This window comes from Anguilla anguilla, chromosome 9 (assembly GCF_013347855.1).
Source record: "Anguilla anguilla isolate fAngAng1 chromosome 9, fAngAng1.pri, whole genome shotgun sequence".
Classification (NCBI taxonomy): domain Eukaryota; kingdom Metazoa; phylum Chordata; class Actinopteri; order Anguilliformes; family Anguillidae; genus Anguilla; species Anguilla anguilla.
Window position 1 is genome coordinate 30012741 of NC_049209.1, and position 15031 is coordinate 30027771.

General features: G+C 46.0%; 1 protein-coding gene across 2 annotated transcripts in view; it reads left to right on the top strand.

The window, feature by feature from the left end:
* The window catches only part of trpc5a (transient receptor potential cation channel, subfamily C, member 5a), a 61464-nt gene that overhangs the window by 37149 nt on the left and 9284 nt on the right, over positions 1-15031 (top strand). For both annotated transcript variants that reach the window (XM_035431879.1, XM_035431880.1), the window contains 5 exons: positions 7321-7657; positions 7938-8077; positions 8677-8999; positions 12706-12901; positions 13394-13603. In XM_035431879.1, the coding sequence (XP_035287770.1) occupies positions 7321-7657; positions 7938-8077; positions 8677-8999; positions 12706-12901; positions 13394-13603 (1206 nt within the window). The remainder of the gene's footprint in view (positions 1-7320; positions 7658-7937; positions 8078-8676; positions 9000-12705; positions 12902-13393; positions 13604-15031) is intronic.

Consider the following 15031-nt stretch of genomic DNA (forward strand, 5'->3'; position numbering starts at 1 on the left):
TGTATTACACAGAGGGACGTACAGGCACTTTCAGGTGACATATTATGTCATCATTTATCTCTAATGACTTAATCTAATAAACGTGTTCGCACAAGTAATGCTTCTTATTAAATTGTCACAGGTGTCATGTCATGTTAGTCGGTGTCCCATTTAAAGGGAAGGCATGCAATCACAAAGATGTAAGAAGATTAGAAAGATTAGAAGGCATAAAGGTTCATTATTTTCATTGTCGTGTGTATTATTTATAGCTTGCTAATAAAAATCAATCATAATAAATTATAATTTTCCTAAATATGCGGCGAAGAGAAGCACCTTGCCTCCACAGCGAGGAGATTGCAGGTACATGATTCGCTGAAAATGGAGAACAGAAGCATTAATGAAAGTCAGGTTAAGAGGAAAAAGCTGGGAAAAAAAAAAAGCTTTTTCACTGGGAATAGCTGATCTTTCTTGCCCCGCGGCCAATGTGGTATCTGCCCTTGCTAGTTTGCTGCCAAGGCTTACGCGCCACACTTTTTCTCTACCCAAATCGGTTCCTCTGGGGTGAAGAGTGGGACGGATACTGCAGCTCAGCGCATGCCCTCTCAGTTACCCCGCGCTTGTGTGCCCGAGATAAGAAGAAGCGCGTTGTGTCAGCCATTGTGCGGGGCTGGCCCTGGAGACGCTTTTTAGGATTATCGGTGTCGAAAGAGGGAGAGGAGCTGTCCTTCTGGGATTTACCGCGTTTGAGGCTCGCAGAGACACTATGGAAGAGATCTTTGATTTGTAAGTCTGTGGAGTGATGTACCTGACAACAGCAAGAAGATACAAAAATCAATGCTCAGAGAAAGATGGCAGCAAACAGACACAAGAAATTTAGCAAAAATTTAGCAAATTTAGCCATAACAAGTAAGCATTTAATATAAAGTGAAAACATATATTTCAGAAATATTCCATTTAGAGTCAGAAGTAATGATTTTTGACTCATAAGTATTTAATTTGGAGACGTATCCAGTTAAATGGATTTGTCAGATAGAGCCTCAAAACCAGCTGATACCTGTCTTGTGCCTTTATTTCCACTGAGAAACTGCCTTAACTCAGAGAATATGCTGTGCAGTCAGGCACTGAATCCCCCCCCCCCCACCCTCAAACAGCAGAACATTATTTAATGTGAAAGAGCAGTCCCTGGGGCAGGACTGAGGGGGAGGTACGTTCCTAAATCAAACAGCAGCGCATATTAATGCATCAGCACATTCAACCTCTTTCTGTGCTCCTCCAGTAAATATAACCGTTACTCACTGCACCATTCTGAGCTGTTGTTTGTGTGCTGATGGGGCCGGTGAAGTAGACCGTGCAGGGTGTACAAAACGGCAACACAGTAGGCACCACCTACACCTACCTTGGGAACGTCCTGCAAGTATCCCATGATAACTCTGTGCATGATAAGCTCTATTTGCACAACATTTTCTGCACAGTATGCACATTTTGGGTCATATGAATAGCAGCGATTTGGGACAGCGCTGTGGGACGTGGTGTGGATGGGTGACGCAGGTACGCGCCGTCCGCGGGCGCTTCAGGGTTTTTACCGTGCGCTGAAGCGAGCAGCAGCTCACGCAGCGAGGGCGGCCCTGTCCGGGGGCTCGCCTCGGCTAACCCCACCGCTCATCCCCCGTGTGATAACGGAGCGATGCGATGAAATGCTGAATTTGCGCTGTGACAGGTCATTTTGACTGCGTTTAATTAAATGTTCCGGTGCTTGCTCTCGCCCGATCCCCGTCAGCAGTTTTAGGGCATCGTAATGAAGAGAGTGCGCTCGTGAAGAGGACAGAGGTTTTGTTGACGCGAGAGCGCGGCCGGACTGATGAAATGATTCCGTCCATCAATCAGCCGACCGATCGATAACATTTGATTGACCGGCTATTTGGACAAGAATTCTACCTTTCACACGTAACAAAATTGGCCCATCTTTCTCACAATTTCATGCACTCACAGACCTCTCTGCTTTCATCTCTGCTGGAAATAGAATGGCAGGAGAGTCTGCCTGGCTTTTGTTAAGGGCTGAATGCAGCGCTTGCTCTCTGTAATAAATCACCTTCCACCTCTTCAGCGGTGGATATTTGATTCTGCATGCCTGCGAAAGCAGTCTGATGGTCCGCTGTAAGGCATGGGGAGAAATGCCCTCGAGCTGCGACAGCCTCTCTCTCGCACTGCGGCTCTCCATTTCTCACACTGCAGCTCTCCATTTCTCACACTGCGGCCTTTATTTCTCACACTGAAGCCTCTATTTCTCACACTAAATCTTTCATTTCTCACATTAAAGCCTTTATTTCTCACAATATATCCTTTATTTCTCACAATATATCCTTTATTTCTCACAATGCATCCTTTATTTCTCACACTGAAGCCTTTATTTCTCACAATATATCCTTTATTTCTCACACTGAAGCCTTTATTTCTCACAATATATCCTTTATTTCTCACACTGCAGCCTTTATTTCTCACACTAAAGCCTTTATTTCTCACAATATATCCTTTATTTCTCACACTAAAGCCTTTATTTCTCACACTAAATCTTTCATTTCTCACACTGAAGCCTTTATTTCTCACAATATATCCTTTATTTCTCACACTAAAGCCTTTATTTCTCACACTAAATCTTTCATTTCTCACATTAAAGCCTTTATTTCTCACAATATATCCTTTATTTCTCACAATATATCCTTTATTTCTCACAATGCATCCTTTATTTCTCACACTAAAGTCTTTATTTCTCACAATATATCCTTTATTTCTCACAATGCATCCTTTATTTCTCACACTAAAGTCTTTATTTCTCACAATATATCCTTTATTTCTCACAATATATCCTTTATTTCTCACACTAAAGCCTTTATTTCTCACAATTTCATCCTTTATTTCTCACACTAAAGCCTTTATTTGTCACAATATATCCTTTATTTCTCACACTAAAGCCTTTATTTCTCACAATATATCCTTTATTTCTCACACTAAAGCCTTTATTTCTCACAATATATCCTTTATTTCTCACACTAAAGCCTTTATTTCTCACAATATATCCTTTATTTCTCACACTGAAGCCTTTATTTCTCACAATATATCCTTTATTTCTCACAATATATCCTTTATTTCTCACACTAAAGCCTTTATTTCTCACAATTTATCCTTTATTTCTCACACTGCAGCCTTTATTTCTCACACTGCAGCCTTTATTTCTCACACTGCAGCCTTTATTTCTCACACTGAAGCCTTTATTTGTCACAGTTTAAAGATGAATGAAAAACAACCCCAGACCAAGAGGTGTCCAGTTACTTTTGGTCATACAGTGTATAATGTTAATTGTATCGTGTAAATATGTATGATGGAAATATAGGCTGGATTTGCAAATTTAACATTTAGGGCCAGATTCCCCACTACTGAACTACAGATTGCTTATTTATTCAATTACACAATGAGTCCAGGGGTCACAGAAAATGAATAAAAAATGTTGTGCAAACAACAAATTACAATGTAAGTCTGTATGGAATTTGTTCATCAGTGTGAGGCACAAAACAGACTGCGGCAGAACTGGATTCTAACCATCCGTTGTTTCAACTTCCCATTTATGGAAATGCGTGTTTAAGATTTAATTTATTAGCATTCATTCTGTATTCAAGTCTGGAAGAATGTTTAAGGGAGTTTAAAGATGGGAGCAAAAGCTTGTGCTGTTGCTCTCGGCTCTCGGGCAGAGGAGAAATACTGCAGTATAATCGGGGGGTGGGGGGTGGGGGGTGGAGGGGGGTGCAGATCCTCGGCTGCTCCCCCCAGCCTCAGCTGAAAGCCATTATGAGCAGGAGGGGGAGAGAAACAAACAGTTGCAGAGTGGCATAACGCAGATGGATTATTCTCACTTACCCTCCAACACAAGCACTGTGTTGTGTACTGTGTTCAGGAGGGGCACACAACAGAATGAGCACTGTGTTAGTTGTGTACTGTGTTCAGGAGGGGCACACAACAGAATGAGCGCTGTGTTAGTTGTGTACTGTGTTCAGGAGGGGCACACAACAGAATGAGCGCTGTGTTAGTTGTGTACTGTGTTCAGGAGGGGCATACAACAGAATGAGCACTGTGTTAGTTGTGTACTGTGTTCAGGAGGGGCACACAACAGAATGAGCGCTGGGTTAGTTGTGTACTGTGTTCAGGAGGGGCACACAACAGAATGAGCGCTGTGTTAGTTGTGTACTGTGTTCAGGAGGGATACAGCAGAATGGGCGCTGTGTTAGTCGTGTTCTATGTTTAGGACCAGTCTGAGCAGGCTGCCGTGGTCTGTCATCTGTCACACCGCACTGCACTGCACTTCAGCCAAAGACTGTCCCCAGGGCACTGTCCATACACAGATCAGGCTCTGCTGCAACAGAATAATTAACTGCGTCTGTGAGGGGGGGGGGGGGGGCGGGGCGGAGGGGTGACCTCAGCTAACGCTGCTCAAACAGGAATTAATCGCGTCAGGAGGAACGACAGCCGCCGTGGAGCGTTCTCAAACCTGCAGCCCCCGGGGAAATACTTCCCAAGGCCTCTACGGAGCCCCAAGGCCTCTGCGGCATTTAAAAACTGCCCCTCACCCTGTCGTACGATTACGCAGGCATTTATATGCACGGCTGCCTCTTGATTTATTTATTTTGGAAGTAAGAATACGGAGGTCAGTGTAAATTACACATTGGCTTCACCTTTGGTGGCAGCGGCGGGACCCGCTGATGCAATTTACTGTTGGGGTTTCGAAAACATCCCTGCGAACCCGCCATCGGGATAGCTACTGCTGCTGTGATTAGTGAGAGGAGGCGCTAAGCCTTTTAGTGGTGGAAGACTGCAGGGATAAGAGAGATAATGAGGGAGAAGTTTGGGGCTGGGTGTAGAGGGGAACGACGGGTCTGACAGATGCTTTCAGGTTCTGGCTGAACGGGTTTGGAAGGATGTTAGCATGAAGAAGGCTGGAATAGAGAGGTGCGTAGAAGGAAAGAAATGAGAGGGAGGGAGGGAGCTGCTGAATTATAACAGTACTTATACCCACTTCCAGTAGAATCAGCCCCTCTCTCCTTTCTATACTGCTGCCTGTATAGGGGATACTCTCTCCTCTCCATACTGCTGCCTGCATAGGGGTTACTCTCTCCTCTCTATACTGCTGTCTGCATAGGTGATACTCTCTCCTCTCTATACTGCTGCCTGCATGGGGGATACTCTCTCCTTTATACACTGCTGTCTGTATAGGGGATACTCTCTCCTCTCTATACTGCTGTCTGCATAGGAGATACTCTGTCCTCTCTATATTGCTGCCTGCATAGGGGATACTCTCTCCTCTCTATACTGCTGCCTGCATAGGGGATACTCTCTCCTCTCTATACTGCTGCCTGCATAGGGGATACTCTCTCCTCTCTATACTGCTGCCTGCATAGGGGATACTCTCTCCTCTCTATACTGCTGCCTGCATAGGGGATACTCTCCCCTCTCTATACTCTATACTGCTGCCTGCATAGGGGATACTTTCTCATATCCATAATTCCCTTACTGAGTTTCTGGGTGTTTCTCAGTGTGTTTAGAGTAGGTTTATCTTGAGGATTCATGAGGAAGTGAGGGCCACTGGTGCAGAGCTGGTGTGTGGGAATCAGCAGGGTGCCTGTGTGTACAGGAACCTGAGGCGCTAGAGTGGGAACGTTTGTGTACAGAGCCCTGCGTTGTTAGCAAAGCACAGATGCAAATAATCTCTTTGTGTGATCCCAATAGAAATACTTCACACTCACTCTTCGAATTTCTGCTTTCCCCCATGAGGTATCCTTCTATCTCAGCTGTCTGGCTGATCGCCCCCATTGACTGATTCCACCTGCACCCCCCCTCCCACTGTCTATCCCCCATCCCCATCCATGTCTGGTAAACAACCCCCCCCCCCCTCCTTCCCCATGATGGGTGATGTCATGTTCTCCCTCTCCTTCTCCATGGGCCAGAGCAGACCACACGCTCCCACCGCCGAGTCACGAGGAAGCCATCCGTCTCCATTAGCATACCGTTCCCTAGCAACAGCAAGTATCCAGGGCTTCTGCGGTTGCGCCATGAAGACACAGGCGATGTGTGTAGTGTGGCAGAATTCCTGGGGACTGTACATGAGGAGCGTGGACCCCTCCCCCCCCCAGTAACATGAACAGGTGACCTGCAGGCGGAGTTCCAGGTCTGCTCTATTGGCCCTAGGCTGCAGGGCCTATTGGTCATTAGCGCAGTGGACTGGAGCACGGAAGCCAGTGCAACAGTAATTCTCACCTACTGAGTCCCAGTGGTTCCCAGTCTGATGATCGCACTCCTGTGCTGCCCACATGCACTCAGCCAGGGCTTGCAGTCTCACAGACTCCAGGGACTCCATATCACACTTCCCTTTACCTGGCTCACAGGCGGATATGCTCTCCCACAAGCTCATTACAGTCACAGTACAAACAGCGTAACACAGAACAGTACAGTACAAACTGCTTAACACAAAACAGTGGAATACAAACAGAGCAACACAGAACAATACAATACAAACAGCGTAACACAGAACAGTACAGTACAAACTGCTTAACACAGAACAATGGAATACAGAGTAACACAGAACAATACAGTACAAACTGCTTAGCACTGAACAATACAATAAAAAACTGCTTAACACAGAACAATGGAATACAAACAGTGTAACACAGAACAATGGAATACAAATAGCATAACACAGAACAATACCATACAAACAGGGTAACACAGAACAATGGAATACAAACACTGTAACAAAACTACACAGTACAAACAGTGAAAAACAATGCAGTAAAAAAACATGGTAACACAAAACGACACAGTACAAACACACAACACAAAACAGAACAGTACAAACAGTGTAACCCAAAACAACACAGTACAAACATTGATGTGGACACTCACAAACATCCTGGGCTTCTAAGAGGCATGGATGTTTGATGAAGAGTTACTTTAGAGCAGTGGTCTCCAATCCTGGAGAGCTACAGGGTCTGCTGGTTTTCATAGTGACTCTGCACTTCATGAATCAATTAGAGCAGTTGATTACACAGTTAACTCAACTCACCTGGTGTCTTGGGTCTCAATTGGGTGCTGATTTTAAGGTGAAAACAAAAACCAGCAGACCCTGTAGCTCTCCAGGACCAGGGGTGGAGACCACTGCTTTAGAGGAAAAGGAGCACAGACCTGCCAGCTGCAGATAATGGTGCTGCTCTTACCATGTGGTGTCCTGCTTACAGCTGCCCTCAGCCTCTTTAATGTCTTCTCATGTGACCTTTGTCCTGATCTCTGACCTCTCCACAGTTTGTTGCCCAGCCAAACTGCCAGCAGCTGCTGGCCACACTGTGGTATGATGGGTTCCCTGGCTGGCGAAGGCGGCACTGGGTGGTGAAGCTGGTGACATGCTTCATCATCGGCTTGCTGTTCCCTGTCTTTTCACTGGTCTACCTGCTGGCACCCAAGAGTCCCCTTGGCCTTTTCGTCAAAAAGCCCTTCATCAAGTTCATCTGCCACACCGCCTCCTACCTGACCTTCCTCTTCCTCCTGCTGCTGGCCTCCCAGCACATTGTGCGCACCAACTTGCATATGCAGGGCCCCCCTCCCACTGTGGTGGAGTGGATGATCCTACCCTGGGTGCTGGGTGAGTGATGGGGTGATGGGTAATGTAGTCTTGTGTTTCATAGATGTGCAGTCATAGATATAAAGTTATTGTAAAAATATACTCGTCATGTCTGTCTATATCAGAAGCATTCAGCTGCAATTTCAATGTTGCCTCAAGAGGCAATACTGCCTATTTTAATTGAAGTTCTTCCCAATGTGCCTGTCCTCCATTACTTCTCCTCCATTTTGATCTCCCTTCATCACTCCCTCTATCTCTCGTCAATCATTCTCCACCACTTCTCTCCATCTGTTGGGCACAGGCTTCATCTGGGCGGAGATTAAGGAGATGTGGGATGGAGGTTTCACGGAGTATGTGCATGACTGGTGGAACTTGATGGACTTTGCCATGAACTCACTGTACCTAGCCACCATCTCGCTCAAAATTGTGGCATATCTCAAGGTAAGCTGCCAAATATTTACTTCTCAGTGCTGTTGATATTATTGCATGCAGGTCTCTAAATACTTTAAATATTTTGTAACATGAGTATCTTTCCACTGTCATATATGATCCTTTTGAACAGACCGGGCAGTTGGGCTAGCAGATTTCTCATGAAAGTCTTTAATTAAACATGTAAAGGCCTCTGAGTGGTCGCCACGGAGACAGAGCAGCAGAATGCATATGATTGTGTGAAATTTTCAGAAAAACAAGGCAGCTTTGTCCCTGGCACACACGCCCGCTCTCAGCCCCACAGACTGCATGGCCACCTGCTGTTGACTCAGTTTGGTCGCCTCCCACCCAGGCCACTCCCACACCAGAAACGTAGAGGGTCAGAAGCCACGCCCAGACCTCAACTGCCATCCCGCTACAAATCCTAATTGACCCTAATATTAAGTGTCGGATGGCTCAGATGTTTTCCTGCATTTCTCTGTTTTCTTTCCTCTCCTTTACCTGCTCTTCACATTGGCTGGTCTGATCGAACTTACCCCACCCTATCACCTTTCTGTCCAGCGATTGGTCTAACTGGTTTTGCTCTTCCCCTCTGACTGTGTCTCTGAAAGTACAACAGCTCACGGCCACGGGAAGAGTGGGAGATGTGGCACCCCACGCTGATCGCCGAGGCTCTGTTCGCCATCGCCAACATCTTCAGCTCCCTGCGGCTCATCTCCCTCTTCACCGCCAACTCGCACCTGGGGCCTCTGCAGATCTCGCTGGGCCGCATGCTACTGGACATCCTCAAGTTCCTCTTCATCTACTGCCTGGTGCTGCTGGCCTTCGCCAACGGCCTCAACCAGCTCTACTTCTACTACGAGACGCAGGCCGCCGACGAGCCCAACCACTGCAAAGGCATCCGCTGCGAGAGGCAGAACAACGCCTTTTCCACGTGAGTCTGAGCGGCTGTGTGTGGGCTCTCTCTCTGCCTCTGTCTGTGCCCCTGATCTGTGCCATTTCTGTGCCTCTGTCTGTGCCACTGGTCTGTGCCTCTCTCTGTGCCTCTGTCTGTGCCCCTGGCCTGTGCCTCTGTCTGTGGTCCTGTCTGTGTCCCAGGTCTGTGCCTCTGTCTGTGGTCCTGTCTGTGCCCCTGGTCTGTGTCTCTGTCTGTGGTCCTGTCTGTGCCACTGGTCTGTGCCTCTGTCTGTGGTCTTGTCTGTGCCCCTAGTCTGTGCCTCTGTCTGTGGTCCTGTCTGTGTCCCTGGTCTGTGCCTTTGTCTGTAGTCCTGTCTGTGCCCCTGGTTTGTGCCACTTTCTGTGCCTCTGTCTGTGCCCCTGGTCTGTGCCAGTCTCTATGCCCCTGGTCTGTGCCCAGAGTCTGTGCCTTTGTCTGTGGTTCTGTCTGTGCCTCTGTCTGTAGTCTTGTCTGTGCCCCTAGTCTGTGCCTCTATCTGTGGTCCTGTCTGTGTCCCTGGTCTGTGCCTTTTTCTGTAGTCCTGCCTGTGCCCCTGGTTTGTGCCACTTTCTGTGCCTCTGTCTGTGCCCCTGGTCTGTGCCAGTCTCTATGCCCCTGGTCTGTGCCCAGAGTCTGTGCCTTTGTTTGTGGTTCTGTCTGTGCCCCTGATCTGTGCCTCTGTCCATGCCCCTGGTATGAGTCTGTGTGCACTCCTACTCCGTGCTTTTGTATGTGACTTCATCTGTGCTCCTGGTCTATATACCAGTACGTACTGCTGTCCGTTTTCCTGGTCTACTGCATATACTCAGGGCTCTACGATTGGTGGACCAGGGGTTAGGGGGGAGGAATTGTCAACCAAGTGGGGGGCTAAGCAATCGAGGATCGGAGAGAGATTACAGACCAGAAAACCTATTCACTATTCATGCCCTGTGAATACTATACAATTAGCATGTCTGTCAAAATATTAAAAAAAATATTAATTGTGTGGCTGGTTATGGCCCTAAACGACCGTATATAATGTTTATGCCAGCAGCCAGCTCCAGAAATACTATCTTACAATATGATTCATAATGGGAATTGGGCTCAAACCCACAGAATAGTGACTGAACTGGATAGTCTTATTGGAGGACTCACTGTGCCCAGTGCCCTCATTGGACAGACCATGTTTTGTGGGGGAAAAAATCCAAATGTTACTCTTTAATAGGAAGTCTAGGGCAGGGCATTATGTTGGTTCTATAGCAGGGGTTTTCAACCGTTTCTGGCCCAGGGACCCCCACCCAGGCTCAAAGGCATCCAGGGGACCTCCATCATAAGTCATATTTTATATTTTGAAATATTTTCTCGAATCTATGTATAGTCATTGCATATCAAATATGGCCCGAGACCCCATACAGTACCTTCAAAGACCCCTGGAGGTTTGCAGACCCCCTGTTGAAAACTCGGGTTTTATTCTACAACATGAGGCAAAGATAGTCTTTGGTGAGCTTTTGGGACACTAGGCCAGATCTTCAAGTTACAAGTTTCTGACCTGGTCCGCTTCATCGCTAATGTAAAAGGATTTATTACCTTCTGAAAGCATTTCATTTTTAAGACCCCTGGCTGGAATGTACACAGAGACAAGCACAGTGTATTAACTGACTGCTATGACATTATCTCCCTGCACACAACCAGTACAGTTCAAAAATCTCGCTTCTGTAATATTATCTCTGCACAGACCTTAAACATCTCACTGTTTCTATCATTGTGTCTCAGGGTGCATGTTCTCTGCTGCCAAAACATCTTTGCTGTTCCCTCAGTGTTATACACCATGTAACTGGCACTGCTCCTATACTCTCTGTACACTCTGTGATGAGTTCTTCGTTAAGAGCTCCGCATTAGATTTGATTGATTGAATGATCTCGGCTCCTTATAAACAGGCGAAGGGAGATTAAGGAGTCATACGAACGACTGAAGAAAAGGAATTACGTCTGCGCAGCATCGAGAATGCTGATGCCTCGCACGTATACCAGCGGGACTTGCACCGCGATTACTGCCACGCGGCACGTTCTGTTCTTTTGACAGCGCGCTCTATTATCGCGTGATGCGCAGGTCAACGCTTGGGAAGCATTTGTCTCAAAAGTGACTGGGAGACGTTAATTAAAACCTAAGATGTTTTCTCGGATTTGCGGCAGGAGAGCTAGATAAATACGGATTTCTTTTAAAAGCTGGAATTCTTAGTCACCGCTCAGTCACCTCGGCAGCCGTCTGCCGCGGTCAGGCAACACATCTCTGAAAATTATGCCCGCATCAAAAATACTCCAATTCCAATCTAGGGTTGCGAGCGGGAGCGCGTGACAGACGTCTGTAATAAAGCAAGGCACAAGCTTTCATTACTCTGGCTCCTTCTTTACTCTTTTAAACAGCGTTTGCTGTGACAGATTTGCAGCATGCAGCTTTTGTTGTATATTTTATGAGGCACGGAGAGAATGATTCCCTGCAGGGGAAGTGCACTGAATGTATCTGGAGTCTTGCCACACATTTTTAACATAATGCTTCCTCAGAAAAGCCACGCTTATATGCTTATTTGGCCATTCGGAGTGTTACTGCATTTTACAGGGCTGCTGCCTGTTCAAGATTCTCCAGGCAAATACTGCTCGTCACAGTTTTGACCGGGGCTATTAGAGGACATTTTCAAGTAAACACATTTATAATGTATTTTATACACTTTTTATATGAGTGATGGTTGGTATAATGCACGTTTAACAGATCTATTAAAATACCAAAAGCAGGATTCATAACTGTGGGTAATTTTCAGGTTCGGTTGCGCAATTGTAATTATTTGGTTCTTTGACTGACTACATTTGAAGTTTGTGAGATTAACAGAGAAAGAACGAAACCTGCGAACGTTCAATTATGTTAGAGTCGTGTAAGACCAACAAAGCCAGTATGCAGTGTGTAAGACTAAGATAGTGAGTATAGCCTGTAATACAACAGGCTGATACAGGCAGTATGTAGCATGTAAGGCTAACAGTGCAAGCATAGAATATATTACTAACAGATTTATTATGTAGTACTATGTAAGACTAACAGTCAGTATTTAGCATGTAAGACTTGAAACTGTATGTACTCCTAACAGACTCTTAAAAGAGTCTTAATTGCATGTAATACTAGCAAACTACAAAATAATTTTATACAGCAAGGGTGCATAACTCCAGTTGTAGAGAGCTGGTGGGTTTCCTAGTTTGTAATGTTTTAAGCATTTAAATTTGTAATTTATGTTGACAGAACATGGTTCTAGTCCACACAGCTGGCCTAAAATGGCGGTTGTAAACACAAAAACACAAAACCTGAAGAAGCTGGCTCTCCAGGACTGGGGTTATGTACCACTGGTGTAGCCTGTAAGACAGATGGTCAGTTTTGCTTTTAAAATCTCTTGCTCTCTGTCTCTTATTCACTCCTCTTTTTCCTTTTCTTTGTCTAGTCAATCTCATTCTCCCTTTATATGTATACTTTTACATATTCACAAGATTTTAGATTCTACATGCTGTGGATCTAGTTTAATTTCCTTAAGGGGTGTTGTGCTAGTACCAAGGCTCTTTCCTTTTATAATTGTGAGCTGCCAACTATGTCCCGCTTCATGGTCTCATACTGTTGAAGCAGTTTGTTTTTCCATTATTTTCTGAACTGCGTGATGTGCAAAGCTCTCCTCTCTCTCCCCCCTCAGGTTGTTCGAGACCCTGCAGTCTCTGTTCTGGTCCGTGTTTGGCTTGCTCAACCTGTACGTGACCAACGTGAAGGCACGGCACGAGTTCACCGAGTTTGTCGGGGCCACCATGTTCGGGACCTACAACGTCATCTCCCTGGTCGTCTTGCTCAACATGCTCATCGCAATGATGAACAACTCCTACCAGCTCATCGCCGTGAGTTAGCGCCCGGACGGTCACGCCGTCGCATCTCCTGTAATGTCTCTGCCTGCCTGCACGCAGTCTGTGGTGCATCTCCGTGCTGTGTTCTCATAGTTCTGTGCCAGTGAAACAGTGCAGCAGGGCTTGGAGATGAAATTGTGTCGGTGCTGATTTCTGCAGAAACTTTTTTTTCTGCTACAGTTTATATAAGCCCACGTTAGAGGACCTCTCGCGCCCACGCAGGAGCCACTCCCTGGGGGAGCGGATACCAGCACCGGCCCGATTGTTCTGCTCCCCCCCCCCCCCCACCCCCTCCCTGAAACAGAGACACTGCCTGACTATATAACAGACGCACAGATAAAAATGGCCATTTAGCGCTTGCTGATGCTGCTGTTGTTATGATATAAACTATGCCTGCATAGCTGTGTTCTCACCCACTCCTGTAAGGAAGGGGGTCAAAATGTGTTTCACAGCCCCAGTAATATTTCCCACAATGCTTCTGTGCAGGACCACGCTGACATAGAGTGGAAGTTTGCTCGCACCAAGCTGTGGATGAGCTATTTCGACGAGGGGGGCACGCTTCCTCCCCCCTTCAACATTGTGCCGAGCCCCAAGTCTGTGTGGTACCTGTGCATCTGGATGCACAACCGACTGTGCCGAATGGGGAGCCCCAGAGCCGAGGAGCAGAGGAAGCACGAGAACTTCAAGGAGTTCACGGTCGGAACCCCAGCCAAGGCTCAACACTCGCAACTCACACATTACACTGCCCGCAGTCTCACAACGTGTCCATAACACCAAGGCTACATACAATGTATAAGGACATATCAAGACTGCTAAATCACTGCACATACAGTACAGTCAGATCTACAGAAGCAGATGTCAAGTTGTAGATCGGCTCATACATATACATAAGTATTTCATTCTACCAGCACTCAATAACGCTGGACAGAATGCAGCCATTAGGTTAATTAAATCACTGCGGTAACTTTGGAGTACTAGGTGCGTGCAGGGAGAACACTCTGTATCTGTGTCTCTGCAACCAACAGAGTGATCCGTGTCTGTACTCAGAGCGGGGGGTGGGGGGGTGGGGGGCTGATGAACTGTCAAGTAGTCTTTTTGGGGGGGGGGTAGTGATCTCTTCATCTCGCCCTCTTATTTAATAAATGCATCTGTCAATGTGTTGGGAAATGCGTGACAAATGCTTGTTTCATTGCGTGAGACGAATTAGATTTGCTTCCTGTTCCAGTTAACGCTCACTTTTTTTCCCGCCAATCTTCCAACTATCCTCCGAATATCATTTGTCAACTTTGGGAAGAAGAATATCTCAGCAATTACCTGTGCATTTATGAATAGGTTATACAGGTTTGGATGCACCCCTATGGAGCATATTAGGTTAATTAAATAAGTGCAGTATATTTTAAAATTGCAATTCAGTGATGATGTAGTGCTGTGTTGATAATTAACACAAACATTGAACTATGAATCTTGTTTTGTGTGGTTATATCTATAATTTATTTGCAACATCTCCAACGACTAAGCATAATGGACTACTGTAGACTAACGTTGCCTGTTATAACACATATTTCCCAAATCATAATTACTCCTTTCCATCCACCTATGCACACACGCACACACATGCACGTGCACACATACGCAAACACCCACACACACACACACACACACATACACAAATACATGCACCCTCACACACACACACACACACACACACACACACATACATGCACACACACACGCACACCCACACACACATACATGCACACACACACGCACACCCACACACACACATACATGCACACACATGCGCACACCCACACACACGCACGCACACACATACACAGTACATCATGTTAAAAAAGGATGCTTTTAGATCAAACTTTGCTCACATTACATAACCCAGCCATAAATCAGAACAGCACATCGGCAGTAAAAAAATTTTTTTTTTCATTTTATGCCTTTGCAAGATTTGCCGCATGAATGAATGGTTTATATAGAAATATGATGTTTTTTTGTGTGGAAGCAGAGAAGGCACAAACAGACGACAGTTCACTGAAGGATGATGATTGTTATGTACTGAAGGTAGTTATAAAAATTCAGTCACCATTTTGATGTGGATGCATTTCTCAT